Genomic DNA, 18,522 nt, shown 5'->3' on the forward strand with positions numbered 1-18,522 from the left:
TCGGCTATGTCATCTCAGCTCACTGCCAATGCCAATAAAACACAAGAACTGCAACAAGCAGTGGCTAGCCTAACTGCCAAGGCTGATGCTTCCCATCCCCCGCTCTCTACTACAGGTAGCCAATCCTATCAGATTCTGATGATGATGTACTGGTGGATGGGGATGATGGGGATCCCATTAGTGGGGATTCCACCCCTACACAGGGTATCGAACCCCTCATATTGACTATACGGGAGGTGTTAAAGCTCCCCCTGGAAGACGCTACTAATCAGCAGTAATTTTTCCTCCCACAAGACAAATGCCAGTCACTTTTCCTGATTGGATGATTTATTTAAATTAGCCTGTAAAAATCCAGATAATAAATATCAGGTGTCCAAAAGGTTTTTAAATACTTTCACATTTTCCCCTGAAGCCAGGAAATTCTGAGAAGCAGTAGACGTCTCAGTCTCTCGCCTTTCTAAAAAGGCGGTGCTCCCTGCTCAGGGCTCTTTTACGGTAAATGACCCGGGGGATAGGAAAATTGAGACCACTCTGAAATCTATCTACACTGCTGCAGGTGTAGCTCAAAGACCGGTCATTGCTGGTTGCTGGATGACACATGCGATTCATACGTGGGCTACTCAGATTCAGGAGGGTCTTTCGGGTGACATGACCTTGGTTACTACTGTAACTTTCCTAAAACACATTCAGGACACGGCAAGAGTCCTCTGTGACTTCCTTAAAGAGATTGCCAATATTAATGCTAGAACCACTGCTATGGCTGTGTCTGCACGCAGAGCCATATGGTTGCATCAGTGTATTGCAGACGCTGACTCCAGACGCAATATGGAATCTCACAGGTGAATGGCTCTTCGGAGGTGAATTGGACGCATGGATCTCCAAAGCTACTGCTGGGAAATCTACGTTTCTCCCTTCAGGGGCTCCGCCCGCTAGGCGTACCTACCCGGGACCGTCTACTCAGTCCTTTTCGGTCCTCCATATTTCATTCTAGGGCCCGGGGTGCCTCCAGTGCAGCTAGAGGCTCCAGAGGTAAGCCTAAGAAACCAGCCGTTGCTGGCTCTCAGGAACAGAGCACCAGTTCAGCTTCCACAAAGACTTCGGTATGACGGTGCCCACCCACCCCGAGGGGATCTCGTGGTGGGAGCTCGGTAACGTCACTACAGCCACATCTGGGACGGTTCCTGCCACGATGCCTGGGTAAGGGATCTTATCTCTCAGGGTTACAAGCTGGAGTTCGACGGTGCTCCTCCCCAACGATTTTTCAAATCAGGCTTACCAGTTTTGGAACATATGCGTGTTACGCTACTACTGGCCATTGACAAGTTGGTCCAGTTCATTGTTCCAGTACCCCTGGTACAGCAAGGACAAGGTTACTACTCCAGTCTGTTCGTAGTGCCAAAGCCAGATGGGTTTGTGAGACCCATTTTGAATCTGAAGTCCTTGAATCCTTACCTGAAGGTTTTCAAATTCAAGATGGAATCGTTGAGAGCGGTGATCGCAGGCCTGGAACAACAGAAATTCCTTGTGTCCCTGGATATCAAGGACGCCTACCTCCATATCCCTATTTGGCTTCCTCATCAGGCCTATCTGCGGTTCGTCCTACTGAATGATCACTACCAGTTTCAGGCGTTGCCCTTCGGCCTGTCTACAGCTCCGAGGGTGTTCAGGAAGGTGATGGCAGAAATTATGTTCCAGCTCGGAGTCCAGGGGGTCAACATTGTCCCTTACCTGAACGATCTCCTGATAAAAGCAAGTTCCAGGGAGCTTCTACTACTCCATATAGATCGCACTATCCAACTTCTGTCTCACCAAGAGTGGATCCTCAATCTACAGAAGTCTCAACTGGAACCGTCTCAAAGGCTCCTATTTCTGGGTATGATACTGGATACTGTAGCTCAGAGAGTGTTCCTCCCAGAGGACGAGAAGAGAACACTTCAAGAGATGATTCGCATGGTTCTCCGACCTGCTTGGGTTTCCATTCATCTTTGCATAAAATTGTTGGGAAAAATGGTGGCCTCGTACGAGGCGATACAGTTCCAAAGGTTCCATGCCAGACCCTTCCATTTGGACATCCTGAACAAGTGGTCTGGTTCTCATCTTCAGATCACCGGATGATTCAGCTGTCACCCCAGGCCAGGATTTCACTCCTGTGATGGTTACAGTCTTCCAACCTGCTGGAAGGTCGACGTTTCGGGATTCAGCATTGGATCCTCCTCACGACGGATGCGAGCCTGAGAGGATGGGGAGCTGTTACCCAGGGGGCGCAGTTCCAGGGAGGGTGGTCTGCCCAAGAGGCCCTACTTCCAATCAACATTCTGGAACTTCGGACTATCTACAATGCTCTGATTCAGGCCTCCCCTCTACTCAGTTATCAGGCGATCCAGGTTCATTCGGACAACGCCACGGCAGTAGCATACATCAATCGACAGGTAGGGACAAAAAGCAAGGCCTGCATGCGAGAAGTGTCAAAAATACTTCTCTTGGCGGAAAGAAATGCAGGGGCTCTGTCCGCAATTTTCATTCCAGGAGTGGACAACTGGGAAGCGGACTTCCTGAGTCACCACGACCTCCACCCGGCGGAGTGGGGATTACACCCTCAGGTGTTTCAACAGATTGTCGACAGGTGGGGATGCTCGCCGATCGACATGATGGCGTCTCTCCTCAACAAGAAGCTTCGCTGCTACTGTTCACGTACCAGAGACCCCCAGGCGAGTGCAGTGGATGCGCTGACGTCGCCTTGGCCTTACCGGCTGGTCTACCTATTTCCTCCGATGCCGTTGATCCCAAGGGTGCTCAAGCGGATCAGACATCACAGAGTACAAGCAATCCTGATTGCTCCGGATTGGCCCCGAAGGGCGTGGTATGCAGCTCTTCTGGACATGTCCATTTAAGACCCTTGGCCTTTGCCGCTAAGAAAGGATCTTCTTCAGCAAGGACCGTTCGTTTGACGGCATGGAAGTCAAGCGGAACATCCTAGCAGATATGTCTCTTGGTGCGAGGAACGTACGTATCCGCCTGCAGAGTTTCACTTGGGACGTTTCCTACATTTCCTGCAGGCTGGTGTGGATAAGGGCTTACGTCTGGGTTCCATTAAGGTCCAGATTTCAGCTCTATCAATTTTCTTTCAGAAGAAATTGGCTGTGTTGCCTGAACGACCTTCTTGCTAGCGGTACTCCACATACAACCTTCCTTTGTGCCGCCTACGGCACCCTGGGCTTTGGATGTAGTGTTGAAATTTGTACAGTCCTCCTGGTTTGAACCTCTGATGACAGTAGAAGACAAGTACTTTACATGGAAGACAGTGATGTTGTTGGCCCTGGCTTCTGCTAGATGCGTCTCAGAATTGGGGGCCTTATCGTGTGAAAGTCCGTACTTGGTCTTTTACGAGGACAGAGGTGAGCTCCGGAATAGACAGCAGTTCCTGACGAAGGTTGTCTCCACGTTTCTTCTGAATCAACCTATTGTGGGTCCGTCCTGTTCTGACGGTTCGGCTCCTCCGGAGTCTTTGGATGTTGTACGTGCTTTGAAGATCTATGTCAGGCGCACAGCTCGGGTCAGGAAGACGGATTCCTTGTTCGTGCTCTTTGATGCGCAGAAAAAGGGTTGTCCTGCTTCAAAGCAGTCCATTGCTCGTTGGATTAGGCTTACTATCCAACAGGCCTATGTGTCGGCAGCCTTACCTGTTCTCAGTCTCTGAAGGCCCACTCTACAAGGTCAGTGGGCTCTTCCTGGGCGGCTGCCCGTGGAGTCTCGGCCTTGCAACTATGCTGAGCGGCTACCTGGTCAGGGAAGAACACTTTTGTGAAATTCTACAAATTTGATACCCTGCCCAAAGAGGATACATAGTTTGGGCAGGCAGTGCTGCAGCAGTCTCCACACGTTCCCGCCCGTTCTGGAAGCTTTGGGACATCCCCATTTTACTAATCTGTCCCCAATATCCCTTATGGATGCTAGAGAAAATAGGATTTCTGCTGCGGGTTACACTGGGCTCCACAAGTTTGGACAATGGGGTGTAGAGTAGGATCTTGATCCGAGGCACCAACAGACTCAAAGCTTTGACTGTTCCCAGAATGCACAGCGCCGCCTCCTATATCACCCCGCCTCCCAGCACAGGAGCTCAGTTTGTCAGTTGGTGCTGCAGTAAGCAGGCACTTAACAGAGGGGCTGCTCCAAGCAGCCCTGAGAAAAGCTTTTTATGAGGTAAAAAGTGAAGACTTCAAGGGCAGCAGCGGTGGTAAATGTTTTGTGACATTCACTGCTCCAGCTCTCCCCAGCGGCGCTGTACACTCCCGAGCCCTGGTTGCCGGGTATCTACAGCGGAGGCTCCGGTTTTCTTCATGTTAGACACACACGGCTGGGGCACTCCAGGATCGCGTGGCCGCGCTTCGGGAGGTGTTAAGTGGGTCCCGCTCGCGGGACCCGGTCTTTATCGCGATCCGCTGCGGTCAGTGGGAGGCGGGCCGTGCGCGCTGGCGGTGGACACTGTGGCAGTACAGGCGATCCCACCAGATCACCAGGGCATGGGCGCAGGTCGGGTTTTCTCTCTAAACCACTTCTTATATCGCCCACAGTACCCGGTGGTTTTGCCAGCAAGGGGGATAAGGCTTAGACCTGAAGCCCCAGGGCGCCATTTCCCGCAAATGTTCCCGCCCTGGAGCTGCATATCTGTCTTTTCCTCACTCCCAGTCAGTGTCTGCGGCGCATTTATCCCTCAGCTCACTGTTCCTGGGACTGCTTGGGCAAATCCTCCTATGTATAGCCGCCTGGCTGTCAGCGCTGTGCCTTCACATGACACTTAAGTATTCTACCTGCCTTTTTAGACAGTGATAGTTAAGAAAGAGTGCATTTAGTCAGGGTTTTATAGTAGAATTACCCTGTGATATACATCCAGTTCTTACTGTGTACTGTTATATCTACTGTTATATAGCTGTGTAAGCTAGTCCAGTGCAGTATTATTGTCTGTAATAACCTCTGCATTGTACAAACTGTGACCTTCTGTGTGTGCATCTGATAGCTCAGTGTTGTCCATCTCGTGTCTTTCACTCAACTTGCTATCCCTATATTCTATAACCTGAGGGGGCTTGGTGCGTCAGGTGTTATCTAATATAGGATTTTCACAAAGATATACTGTATTACGTATTTTTCTCTGTGATTTGGTCACCATATCTCTCCTTTATCTCTGCCAGTGCTGACTACACTGCGCAGGGGTTTGGGTTTGGGATATTGTGCTGCTGATAATTGTACTGTGTTACCTCATACTGCAAGTTATATCATGTCTGCTTCTGAGGGTAACGGTTCTGGGGCGGAACACACTGCTGGTGTTGCTGAAGCCACAGGCACATATGAGGAGAATATAGCAGCTGTGGGCTCTGGTTCTGGGGGCTCCTTGCCCCCCAGTGGGACTGTGGCAACGGAGGCACATACTGACCCACCGTGGACCGCTTTTTCCACACTTCTGCATACACTAGTTCATAAACTAACACCCCCTATGGGACCCCCAATGCCGGTACAACCGTATGTGGGCCCTGCAGCTAACCCGCCGTGGGTGGGCGATTTATCTGCTCAATTAAAGAAGTTGAACCAGTCCTTGACTACTAAAAAGTCTGACCAACACTCGCCTAAGTCCAAGATGTCCTCTAAGCGAGCGCTCGTCTCCTCACAATCCACTGCTGTCACTGACACCTCGTCTGATGAGGACGGCACTTACACTGACCCCACAGGTTCTGACTCAGATACGGCTGATTGGGAGGGTAGTTTACATGTGGATGTTCCTGACCTATTGGAGGCTATTAAGTTAATTCTGCAGATTACGGATGATCCCGAGCCATCCGTGCTTCCTAAGAAACCAGATAGGTTCAAGCGTCAGAAGGTGGTTAAACAGGTTTTACCTCACTCTGATCACCTAGTGGGTATACGTCAGGAACCCTAGGAAAACCCGGGTACGAAGTTTGTGCCTCAAAAGAGGATGCTGGCTCGCTATCCCCTCGCGCCAGAGCTGTCTAAGAATTGGGAAACACCTCCTCCAGTGGACTCACATGTGGCTAGGATGGTGGTTTCCTCAGCTCTACCTGTCACTACCGTCACGTCTCTGAAAGAGCCTACGGATAAACGTGTGGAGGTTTGTCTAAAAGCGATTTACACCCTCACGGGTGCTGCACAAAGGCCTACTATTGCAGCTTCATGGGCTGCTGAGGCTATTGAAGCATGGGCCTTGGAGTTAGAATCTGAAATCCTCCTCTGACCATGCTAGACAATGCTTGTCATATATTGTCACAGCTTCTCGATATATTAAAGAGGCGGCTTCTGATGCCGGTATCCTGGCAGCCAAGGCCTCTACTACGTCAGTCCTGGCTCGCCGGATATTGTGGCTGAGATCCTGGTCTGTGGATCTGGACTCTAGAAAAACCCTGGAGGTACTCCCTTTCAAGGGAGATATTCTGTTTGGGGAGGACTTAAATAAGATAGTGGCTGACTTGGCTACTGCCAAAACTGCCTGTCTGCCTAATACCGCACCTTCTGTGTCGAAGGCAAAAGGTACATCCTTTCGTCCTTCAGGTAAAGCAAAAGGTCAGGCGTACCATAAGCAGGCCCGCACTTCCAAACCTGGTAAGCCGAAGCCCAAAAGAGCCTGGGCTGCCCGTCAGCCAGCTTCCAAGACGATAACCCTGCCGCATGACGGGGCGGGCCTCCCCCTGGGGGATCCCAGGGTGGGAGGCCGGCTTCTAGGGTATACCCAGGAATGGTTGAAGACCACTTCAGATGCCTGGGTACGGGAAGTTGTCACTCGAGGTTACGCCATTGCCTTCAAAAACCGACTCCCTCATCGATTTTGCCAGACAGACGTCCCTTTGGACCGGACAAAGGCAAAAACTCTACACTCTGTGTCTTCGTTCCACCTTAATCAGGAGATTGTGGTTCCAGCCTTTGTCTCTCCTGATTTGTCTCCCAAAGAGCGGTGTTTGGATGTTGTACGGGCTCTCTGTATCTATGTGAAGAGAACTGCTTCTATTCGAAAACCTGATTCTCTCTTTGTTTTGTTTGGATTTCACAAACGTGGCTGGCCTGCTCACAAGCAGACCCTGGCCAGATGGATTAGAATGGTGATTGGACATGCTTATGTGAAGGCTGGTCTGTCAGCTCCTGCTCACATTACGGCCCATTCTACTCGGTCTGTTGGACCTTCTTGGGCGGCCCACCGTGGTGCGACCCTTGATCAATTGTGCAAGGCGGCTACGTGGTCCTCCGGGAACACGTTCATAAGGTTCTATGCCTTCGATACTGCCGCTTCCCAGGATGCTTCCTTTGGATGCCGGGTTCTTGTGCCCGCTACAGTGCGTCCCCTCCCATAAGGAACTGCTTTAGGACATCCCCATTGTCCAGACTTGTGGAGCCCAGTGTACCCCGCAGCAGAAAACGAGTTTTATGGTAAGAACTTACCTTTGTTAAAACTCCTTCTGCGAGGTACACTGGGCTCCACAAGGCGCCCACCCTGACGCACTTAGCTTCTTTGGGTTGATATGGCATTAGCCGCTGACACTTCTCTTGTCATGAGAGTGTGGTATATGTGGCTACTAACCGTTGTCGTCTCTTTTCCTGCTACTGCATTGGGCTGGTTAACTAAAACTGAGCTCCTGTACTGGGAGGCGGGGTGATATAGGAGGCGGCGCTGTGCATTCTGGGAACAGTCAAAGCTTTGAGTCTGTTGGTGCCTCGGATCAAGATCCTACTCTACACCCCATTGTCCAGACTTGTGGAGCCCAGTGTACCTCGCAGAAAGAGTTTTAACAAAGGTAAGTTCTTACCATAAAACTCATTTTTAAATACCTACCAGTAAATCCTTTTCTCGTAGTCCATAAGGGATATTGGGCGCCCGCCTCTGTGCGGTGACTTTCTGCAGGTTCTCTGTTACGTGTTACCTGTTCAGCTGTTGCTGTTTATGTTGCCAGCTGTATCTGGCCCGGTTATGTTATGGTGCGCTGGTGTGTAAATCTCACCACACTTGTTGTTGTTATGTTCCTTCTCTCAACTATGTCCTTTCTCCTTCGGGCACTGTTTTATCTATAACTGCCTGTGGGAGGGGGCATAGAGGGGAGGAGCCAGCACACCCAGTTGAAGAAATCTAAAGTGCACTGGCTCCTTTGAACCCGTCTATACCCATCGTACTAATTTGTCCCCAATATCCCTTATGGACTACGAGAAAAGGATTTACCGGTAGGTATTTAAAATCCTATTTTTCCTCACGGATCCCCACGATAATAGAAGGAATAGGTGTTCCAAATGGTGTTCCTAAAGGATATAACTCCTCACAAAAAATTTCACCGAACACAAAAGGCCAAACGGCCTAATTAATAAAGAGAAACAATATTTTCTTTATAAATCAATACATACTATTAAAAAATGTTTCTTACAATATGAATAGGCAACAGATTGTTCCACAACTGACAAAGAAGCAGATGTTAAATCCCACCTATACCTTCACGGGTATGTGCTCAGATGGGTGTCTTTCCACTGGCTGTGTGGGCACTGCACCAGTGACCCCACCTGTTTTGTCCAGAGGACTTCTTCAGGGGTAAAAAAAATTATGGCAATAGATAAATATGTATTCACAATAGAGATGGATATTACAGGCTTGGGCAAATCCATACATAAGATTATTTGGTAATGCATAACAAGGTCAATCAAGAAAAAATATTCTAGATGAATATTTTATAAAACTAGTTTCCAAACAGTCTGCACAGCCTGCTAATACTCTCCTCCAACCATGTTCTGTATTACCAAATAATCTTATGTATAGATTTGTCCAGTTCTGTAATATCCATTATCCATCTCATTTGTGAATATACATTTCACTCTTGCCATAAATTGAACTCAATAACAATACCCTACCATCACAATGAACCCTTTTGTTAATAGTTAAAAATTGATTAAAAAAAAAAAATGTGTGGGGTCCCCACTTAAAGCATAACCTGCTCTGGGCTGTTTGAGCTGGCATTGGTCCAAAAAATGTGGACAACAAAATGTGTAGAGGTCCCCCGTATGTAATGAACCAGTATCGAGGACTTGGAGCCAGCCCTGGTTGGTGGGGTGGGGGTGGAATAAGTAAGGGTTCCCCGTAGAACCAGCACTGGGCTCCAATAGCAGGTGGAGGTATTGCCACAGCCAGGGGACACACTAGACGGAGTTCCTAGCCAAAGCATTACCACCCTAATTAGACAGGCCAGGTATTACTGGGGAAGTGGGGACCCCCCCCCCCCCCCCCCCCCCCCCCCCAATAAAGGGCTCCCCCCTTTCCAGTGCACCCTAGGTCTGGGCTGAAGCCCAGGCTTTACTCTGCACCCCTGGGCAGTGGGTGCGAGGTTGATAGCAGTCAAAATAATACTGTCCATTACAGTGGAACTACAGGTCCCAGAAAGCATACCCAAATATGCCGGCACATAAAGAACCACAAGTGCCAGCATTCCCAGACATTAAGGGCCTGCTGGCACCTGTAAAGGAAATATTAAAATAAAGACAAATATACAAAAAAATGTAAAAAATGTTTAAAACAGCATTCTTCACCTAGGGGATGAGCTCTTTTACAATGGCCGCCACCTGCCAAGTATTCCAGCATCATCTTTTCTTCTGGAGCTCTTCTCAGCTCCTCCTCTGCCTGCCACCCCCCTTTCTATATATAATTAATTAATTGGGCACTCCTGAGTGGTTTTAAGATTGACAGCTGGATTACAGTATTTGTTTGTATCAATCTTGTAGGAATAGCCGGCTACTTAAATAGTTGTCAGTGGTGGTGCTACTTCACCCTACAGAAAGGGGTATCGTGAGGGTGGACCAGCATCACTGGGCCCTCCCACAAATTTAGCATTAGGGCCTGGTATTCTCTTTCCTGATTGTTGTGCTAACTGCTACCTCAATTTTAATTTGCAAGTTTTATATTCCTCAACTAGTATTCCTTAATGTAAAAGATGTACTTGTCTGTGTAAAAACAGTTTTAAACTCCTGTTTCACTTTATCCTTTGCCAATGTATTATTACACAATATTATCCATGCACTTTTATTCTGGTACTTCAGTCTTTGTCCCAGGGGAATTTCTAATCTAATTTCTCTAGGAAAGTTAGGTATATAAAATAGACACATGTTAGAATACACTGCTCCCAAGAAGAACCACACAGCAGAACATGCACATTTTATACAGATGGCTGCCTGGGTTTGAAGTAAACCGAAGCACAGTAATGCTAACCAATGTACCAATGTATAATAAGTCTTAGGGATACTAGCAGATGCAAATGCTCTTTTAACTTATAACTGACAGCAGGCGGTAGAAAGGAAGAGATTATATAGAAAAGAAACACAGAAAATTCCCCTGCAACCAGCAGTGAAAAAAGCTGCCATTCTATTTGTACATAAGATGCAGACATCTTTGTGTATATAAAGATATGCACTCACAGGTCTTCAGTGAGAAGTAGAGTTTGATGTATAGTGTGTGTTTTGTAGATTCCTTCAGGCCAAAGAAGAATTGAAGCAACTGAGGCTCCCTGGGTTTTTGTACAGCAATGTGCCTCAGTTATCTTCCACACTTCCATACTTCAGCATGGAAGAAGATGACAGCTGTGATGAGGGAATCCATTTAATTGTTTGTGTACACGGGCTTGACGGTAAATACTATATATTACTACACAGTGTTCATTTTGTATTGGATATTGTTGGTTAGCAGTGGATGTTGATACATTGCCAGATTAGTCTGCACTCAACACTGTATTTTAGACCATTTTATTGTGGTGCCTTGTGCAATAAACATATGTAGAAACGGGATCCGGTCTGAAGATCGACAGTGTCTAGGTCGACAATGTTTAGGTCGACAGTCACTAGGTCGACAGTCACTAGGTCGACATGGATGGAAGGTCGACAGGGTTTCTAGGTCGACATGTGCTAGGTCGACAGGTCTAAAGGTCGACGTGATTTTTTCACATTTTTTTTCTTTTTTTGAATTTTTTCATACTTCACGATCCATGTGGACTACGATTGGAACGGTAAAGTGTGCCGAGCACAGCGGTAGCGGAGCGAAGGCACCATGCCCGAAGCATGGAGAGCGAACGCGGTGCACTAATTTGGGATCCCGGTCACTCTACAAAGAAAACGACACCAAAAAAAAATAAAAATCCTCATGTCGACCTTTAGACCTGTCGACCTAGCACATGTCGACCTAGAAACCCTGTCGACCTTCCATCCATGTCGACCTAGTGACTGTCGACCTATAGTGGTCGACCTAAACATTGTCGATTTGATGAACCACACCCGTAGAAACACCTACTGTATGTATATATTCTTCCAAAATGTAACAAACCATGTAAATAAAAAACTCATAAGTGTGCTCCACCACTTGAAATGTGGTACTGGAGTTCCCTTCCACCAGTCATTCTGAAGGAACAGAGAATGTGCTTACACTGGTTTAGGAGGTGAACGAATCGTAGACGCACCCCATTCAAAGTGAATGGGAGCATCCGCGCGCTCCTGCCAAGACTCGCAGGATGGCAATAATAGAGAAGAAATAAAATTGCACAGTGACATATTGTATGATTTAAAAAGAAGTGAGAATTTATTGTACACCCTTACAAAGTTAAAATTGTGATTTTAAAAAACTATTGCTACTTTAAGGGATTTATAAAGTGAATTGTTACAACTTCATACCTTCTAAACCAGTGTAAACATATTCTCTGTTCCTTCAGAATGACTTTTTTTATTTGCATTGTTTGTTAAATTTTGGAAGAATATACACTTAGGTGTTTTTACATATGTTTAGTGCAAAAATCACTTTATATACACAGTGCCTGTGGACAACATGTTATTATTTGTCTAGTGTTTGGAGGGGTTGGGATGCTGGCGCTGCCGACAATATAACTACATCCAGTTTGGAGTGTCACTAATTATATTTCTATAGGCTGCATTATTTTGTTTGGGAGTGGTTTTAATAATTTTACATATATTTACATTGGTCTGAAATATTTTATTTTCATTGATGGTGGATATATTCTATCTCAGAAAGGTAATTGCGTAATTATATTATGTAAGGAAGACTCCCGAAATTAAAGTAATTCGAAAAATTTATTTGGGGTGCGAAATGGCCACGAATTGGGCTGATAAATTTACAACAACCCAACACCAACGGGGGCATTAACTTCCATAACGTATTGCATTTTCTCTGACGTCCTAGTGGATGCTGGGAACTCCGTAAGGACCATGGGGAATAGACGGGCTCCGCAGGAGACTGGGCACTCTAAAGAAAGATTAGGTACTATCTGGTGTGCACTGGCTCCTCCCTCTATGCCCCTCCTCCAGACCTCAGTTAGAATCTGTGCCCGGCCAGAGCTGGGTGCTCCTAGTGGGCTCTCCTGAGCTTGCTAGAAAAGAAAGTATTTGTTAGGTTTTTTATTTTCAGTGAGATCTGCTGGCAACAGACTCACTGCTACGTGGGACTGAGGGGAGAGAAGCCAAACCTACCTGCTTGCAGCTAGCTTGTGCTTCTTAGGCTACTGGACACCATTAGCTCCAGAGGGTTCGAACACAGGGCCTGACCTCGATCGTCCGTTCCCAGAGCCGCGCCGCCGTCCCCCTTGCAGAGCCAGTAGACAGAAGAGAAGCGATGAAATCGGCGGCAGAAGACTCCTGTCTTCATTAAGGTAGCGCACAGCACCGCAGCTGTGCGCCATTGCTCCCACAGCACACCACACACTCCGGTCACTGTAGGGTGCAGGGCGCTGGGGGGGGGGGGGGGCGCCCTGGGCAGCAATTATAATACCTTTTGGCACTTAAAATACACATAATACAGTCTGAAAACTGTATATGTGTAAAAAAAAAAACGCCATTAAGTTACATAAAACGCGGGACAGAAGCCCGCCGCTGAGGGGGCGGGGCCTTCTTCCTCAGCACACCAGCGCCATTTTCCCTTCACAGCTCCGCTGGAAGCAGCTCCCCAGGCTCTCCCCTGCAGTATCCTGATACAAGAAGGGTAAAAAAAGAGAGGGGGGGCACATAAATTTAGGCGCAAATAAGATATTTAAGCAGCTATTGGGTAAATCACTTTTTATAGTGTAAATCCCTGTGTTATATAGCGCTGTGGTGTGTGCTGGCATACTCTCTCTCTGTCTCCCCAAAGGACTTTGTGGGGTCCTGTCCTCAGTCTGAGCATTCCCTGTATGTGTGCGGTGTGTCGGTACGGCTGTGTCGACATGTTTGATGAGGAGGGTTACGTGGAGGCGGAGCAGGGGCAGATAAGTGTGGTGTCGCCCCCGACGGGGCCGACACCTGATTGGATGGATATGTGGAAGGTCTTAACCGACAGTGTCAACTCCTTACATAAAAGGTTCGATGACGCAGCAGCCTTGGGACAGCCGGGGTCTCAGCCCGCGCCTGCCCAGGCGACTCAGAAGCCGTCAGGGGCTCATAAACGCCCGCTAGCTCAGATGGTAGACACAGATGTCGACACGGAGTCTGACTCCAGTGTGGATGAGGATGAGACAAATGTACAGTCTACAAAAGCCATCCGATGCATGATTACTGCAATGAAAGATGTATTGCACATTTCTGATATTAACCCGGTTACCACCAAGAGGGGTATTATGTGTGGGGAGAAAAAGCAGCCAGTGACTTTTCCCCCATCTGATGAATTAAATGATTTGTGTGAAGAAGCGTGGAGTTCCCCTGATAAGAAACGAGTGATTTCTAAGAGGTTACTGATGGCGTACCCTTTCCCGCCAACGGATAGGTTACGTTGGGAAACATCCCCTAGGGTGGACAAGGCGCTGACACGCTTATCTAAAAGGGTGGCACTGTCGTCTCAGGATACGGGCGCCCTAAAGGAGCCTGCGGATAGAAAGCAGGAAGCTATCCTTAAGTCTGTGTATACACACTCTGGTACTCTACTGAGACCTGCTATTGCTTCAGCCTGGATGTGTAGTGCTGCAGCAGCATGGACTGATACCCTGTCAGACAACATTGATTCCCTCGACAGGGATACTGTTTTGCTAACCATCGAACATATAAAAGACGTTGTCTAATATATGCGGGATGCCCAGAGGGACATTTGCCTGCTGGCATCTAGAATTAATGCGATGTCCATTTCTGCCAGGAGAGTATTATGGACTCGGCAGTGGACAGGTGATGCTGATTCTAAAAAACAAACCAGTGGGTTCGCTCACAAGTGGATCTCTGGGCTGTACAAAGGGATACAAGCTGGAGTTCGAGACGACTCCCCCACGCCGTTACCTCAAATCAGCCTTGCCAGCTGCTCCCAGGGAAAGGGAGGTAGTACTGGCGGCAATTCACAAGCTGTACCTCCAGCAGGTGATAATCAAGGTCCCCCTCCTTCAACAGGGCAGGGGTTACTATTCCACAATGTTTGTGGTACCGACGGTTCGGTGAGACCCATTCTGAATTAAAATCCTTGAACACTTATATAAAGAAGTTCAAGTTCAAAATGGAATCGCTCAGGGCGGTTATTACAAGCCTGGAAGAGGGGGATTTTATGGTGTCGCTGGACATCAAGGATGCTTACTTGCATGTCCCTTTTTACCCACCTCACCAGGAATACCTCAGGTTTGTGGTACAGGACTGTCATTACCAATTCTAGACGTTGCCGTTTGGTCTCTCCACGGCACCGAGAATATTTACCAAGGTAATGGCCGAAATGATGATACTCCTTCGGAAGAAGGGAGTTATAATTATCCCGTACTTGGACGATCTCCTCATAAAGGCGAAGTCCAGAGAGCAGTTGTTGGTCAGCGTAGCACTCTCTCAGGAAGTGTTGCAACAGCACGGCTGGATTCTGAATATCCCAAAGTCGCAGCTGATTCCTGCGACGCGTCTGCTTTTCCTGGGCATGATTCTGGACACAGAACAGAAGAAGGTGTTTCTCCCGGTGGAGAAGGCCCAGGAATTGTCATCTCTGGTCAGGGATCTCCTGAAACCAAAACAGGTGTCGGTGCATCACTGCACTCGAGTCCTGGGAAGGAGGGTGGCATCATACGAGGCCATTCCCTTCGGCAGGTTCCATGCGAGGACCTTCCAATGGGACTTACTGGACAAGTGGTCCGGATCACATCTTCAGATGCATCGGTTGATCACCCTGTCCCCAAGGGCCAGGGTGTCTCTGCTGTGGTGGCTGCAGAGTGCTCATCTTCTCGAGGGCCACAGGTTTGGCATACAGGACTGGGTCCTGGTGACCACGGATGCAAGCCTCCGAGGATGGGGGGCAGTCACTCAGGGAAGAAACTTCCAAGGACAGTGGTCAAGTCTGGAGACTTCACTACACATAAATATACTGGAACTAAGGGCCATTTACAACGCCCTTAGTCAAGCAGAGCCCCTGCTTCAAAACCACCCAGTACTGATTCAATCAGACAACATCACGGCGGTCGCCCATGTAAACCGCCAGGGCGGCACGAGAAGCAGGATGGCAATGGCAGAAGCCACAAGGATTCTTCGATGGGCGGAGAATCACGTGCTAGCACTGTCAGCAGTGTTCATTCCGGGAGTGGACAACTGGGAAGCAGACTTCCTCAGCAGGCACGACCTCCACCCGGGAGAGTGGGGACTTCATCAAAAAGTCTTCACACAGATTGTAAATCGCTGGGAACTGCCACGGGTGGACATGATGGCGTCCCGCCTCAACAAAAAGCTAAAAAAATATTGCGCCAGGTCAAGGGACCCTCAGGCGATAGCTGTGGATGCACTAGTGACACCGTGGGTGTACCAGTCGGTTTATGTGTTCCCTCCTCTTCCTCTCATACCCAAGGTACTGAGGATAGTAAGAAAGAGAGGAGTAAGAACTATACTCATCGTTCCGGATTGGCCAAGAAGAACTTGGTACCCAGAACTACAAGAAATGATCTCAGAGGACCCATGGCCTCTGCCTCTCAGACAGGACCTGTTACAGCAGGGGCCCTGTCTGTTCCAAGACTTACCGCGGCTGCGTTTGACGGCATGGCGGTTGAACGCCGGATCCTAACGGAAAAGGGCATTCCAGATGAAGTGATTCCTACGCTGATAAAAGCTAGGAAGGATGTGACAGCAAAGCATTATCACCGCATATGGCGGAAATATGTCGCTTGGTGTGAGGCCAGGAAGGCCCCAACAGAGGAATTCCAGCTGGGTCGATTTCTGCACTTCCTACAGTCAGGGGTGACTATTAGAGATGAGCGGGTTCGGTTTCTCTGAATCCGAACCCGCCAGAACTTCATGTTTTTTTTCACGGGTCCGAGCGACTCGGATCTTCCCGCCTTGCTCGGTTAACCCGAGCGCGCCCGAACGTCATCATGACGCTGTCGGATTCTCGCGAGGCTCGGATTCTATCGCGAGACTCGGATTCTATATAAGGAGCCGCGCGTCGCCGCCATTTTCACACGTGCATTGAGATTGATAGGGAGAGGACGTGGCTGGCGTCCTCTCCATTTAGATTATAAGAGACTGAGAGAGATTTACTGGAGCTGACTAGGAGGAGTACTGTTACTGTAGAAGTGTAGAGACTGAGTGGAGAGAGTTTACTAGTGAGGACAGTGCAGTTTACTTTATAATCCGTTCTCTGCCTGAAAAAAGCGATACACAGCACACAGTGACTCAGTCACATACCATATCTGTGTGCACTGCTCAGGCTCAGGCCAGTGTGCTGCATCATCTATTATCTATATATAATATTATATATATCTGCGAAGAAAAAGAAACTAAGCGCTTGGGTGAAAAACGCTGCACTAAGATTGTCAGCAGCCTCCTGATAAAGGGAATTGCCAATCCCTTACATAGACCACTACCAACAAAATAACAGGTGGCGCTAGACAATCGGGTGAATTTTATATATATCTGTCTGACTGCTCAGCTCACACAGCTTATAATTGTGGGGGAGACTGGGGAGCACTACTGCAGTGCCAGTTATAGGTTATAGCAGGAGCCAGGAGTACATAATATATTATATAGTGAGTGACCACCAGACACACAGTGCAGTTTATTTAATATATCCGTTCTCTGCCTGAAAAAAGCGATACACACAGTGACTCAGTCAGTCACATACCATATCTGTGTGCACTGCTCAGGCTCAGGCCAGTGTGCTGCATCATCTATATATATTATATATCTGTCTGACTGCTCAGCTCACACAGCTTATAATTGTGGGGGAGACTGGGGAGCACTACTGCAGTGCCAGTTATAGGTTATAGCAGGAGCCAGGAGTACATAATATTATATTAAAATTAAACAGTGCACACTTTTGCTGCAGGAGTGCCACTGCCAGTGTGACTAGTGACCAGTGACCTGACCACCAGTATATATAATATTAGTAGTATACTATCTCTTTATCAACCAGTCTATATTAGCAGCAGACACAGTACAGTGCGGTAGTTCACGGCTGTGGCTACCTCTGTGTCGGCACTCGGCAGCCCGTCCATAATTGTATATACCACCTAACCGTGGTTTTTTTTTCTTTCTTTATACATACATACTAGTTACGAGTATACTATCTCTTTATCAACCAGTCTATATATTAGCAGCAGACACAGTACAGTGCGGTAGTTCACGGCTGTGGCTACCTCTGTGTCGGCACTCGGCAGCCCGTCCATAATTGTATATACCACCTAACCGTGGTTTTTTTTTCTTTCTTTATACATACATACTAGTTACGAGTATACTATCTCTTTATCAACCAGTCTATATATTAGCAGCAGACACAGTACAGTGCGGTAGTTCACGGCTGTGGCTACCTCTGTGTCGGCACTCGGCAGCCCGTCCATAATTGTATATACCACCTAACCGTGGTTTTTTTTTCTTTCTTTATACATACATACTAGTTACGAGTATACTATCTCTTTATCAACCAGTCTATATATTAGCAGCAGACACAGTACAGTGCGGTAGTTCACGGCTGTGGCTACCTCTGTGTCGGCACTCGGCAGCCCGTCCATAATTGTATATACCACCTAACCGTGGTTTTTTTTTCTTTCTTTATACATACATACTAGTTACGAGTATACTATCTCTTTATCAACCAGTCTATATATTAGCAGCAGACACAGTACAGTGCGGTAGTTCACGGCTGTGGCTACCTCTGTGTCGGCACTCGGCAGCCCGTCCATAATTGTATACTAGTATCCAATCCATCCATCTCCATTGTTTACCTGAGGTGCCTTTTAGTTGTGCCTATTAAAATATGGAGAACAAAAATGTTGAGGTTCCAAAATTAGGGAAAGATCAAGATCCACTTCCACCTCGTGCTGAAGCTGCTGCCACTAGTCATGGCCGAGACGATGAAATGCCAGCAACGTCGTCTGCCAAGGCCGATGCCCAATGTCATAGTACAGAGCATGTCAAATCCAAAACACCAAATATCAGTAAAAAGCCTCTTTTTTTCTTTGCGTCATGTGCTGTTTGGGGAGGGTTTTTTGGAAGGGACATCCTGCGTGACACTGCAGTGCCACTCCTAGATGGGCCCGGTGTTTGTGTCGGCCACTAGGGTCGCTAATCTTACTCACACAGCTACCTCATTGC

The 18,522-nt window shown here is 47.9% G+C and overlaps 1 protein-coding gene across 12 annotated transcripts in view; it reads left to right on the top strand.

Annotated features, from left to right (window-relative positions):
* The window catches only part of FAM135A (family with sequence similarity 135 member A), a 325,004-nt gene that overhangs the window by 246,777 nt on the left and 59,705 nt on the right, over positions 1 to 18,522 (top strand). For all 12 annotated transcript variants that reach the window (XM_063916772.1, XM_063916769.1, XM_063916771.1 and 9 more), the window contains one exon: positions 10,489 to 10,649. In XM_063916772.1, coding sequence (XP_063772842.1) covers positions 10,489 to 10,649 — 161 coding nt within the window. The remainder of the gene's footprint in view (positions 1 to 10,488; positions 10,650 to 18,522) is intronic.

Source organism: Pseudophryne corroboree, chromosome 4 (genome assembly GCF_028390025.1).
Source record: "Pseudophryne corroboree isolate aPseCor3 chromosome 4, aPseCor3.hap2, whole genome shotgun sequence".
NCBI lineage: Eukaryota > Metazoa > Chordata > Amphibia > Anura > Myobatrachidae > Pseudophryne > Pseudophryne corroboree.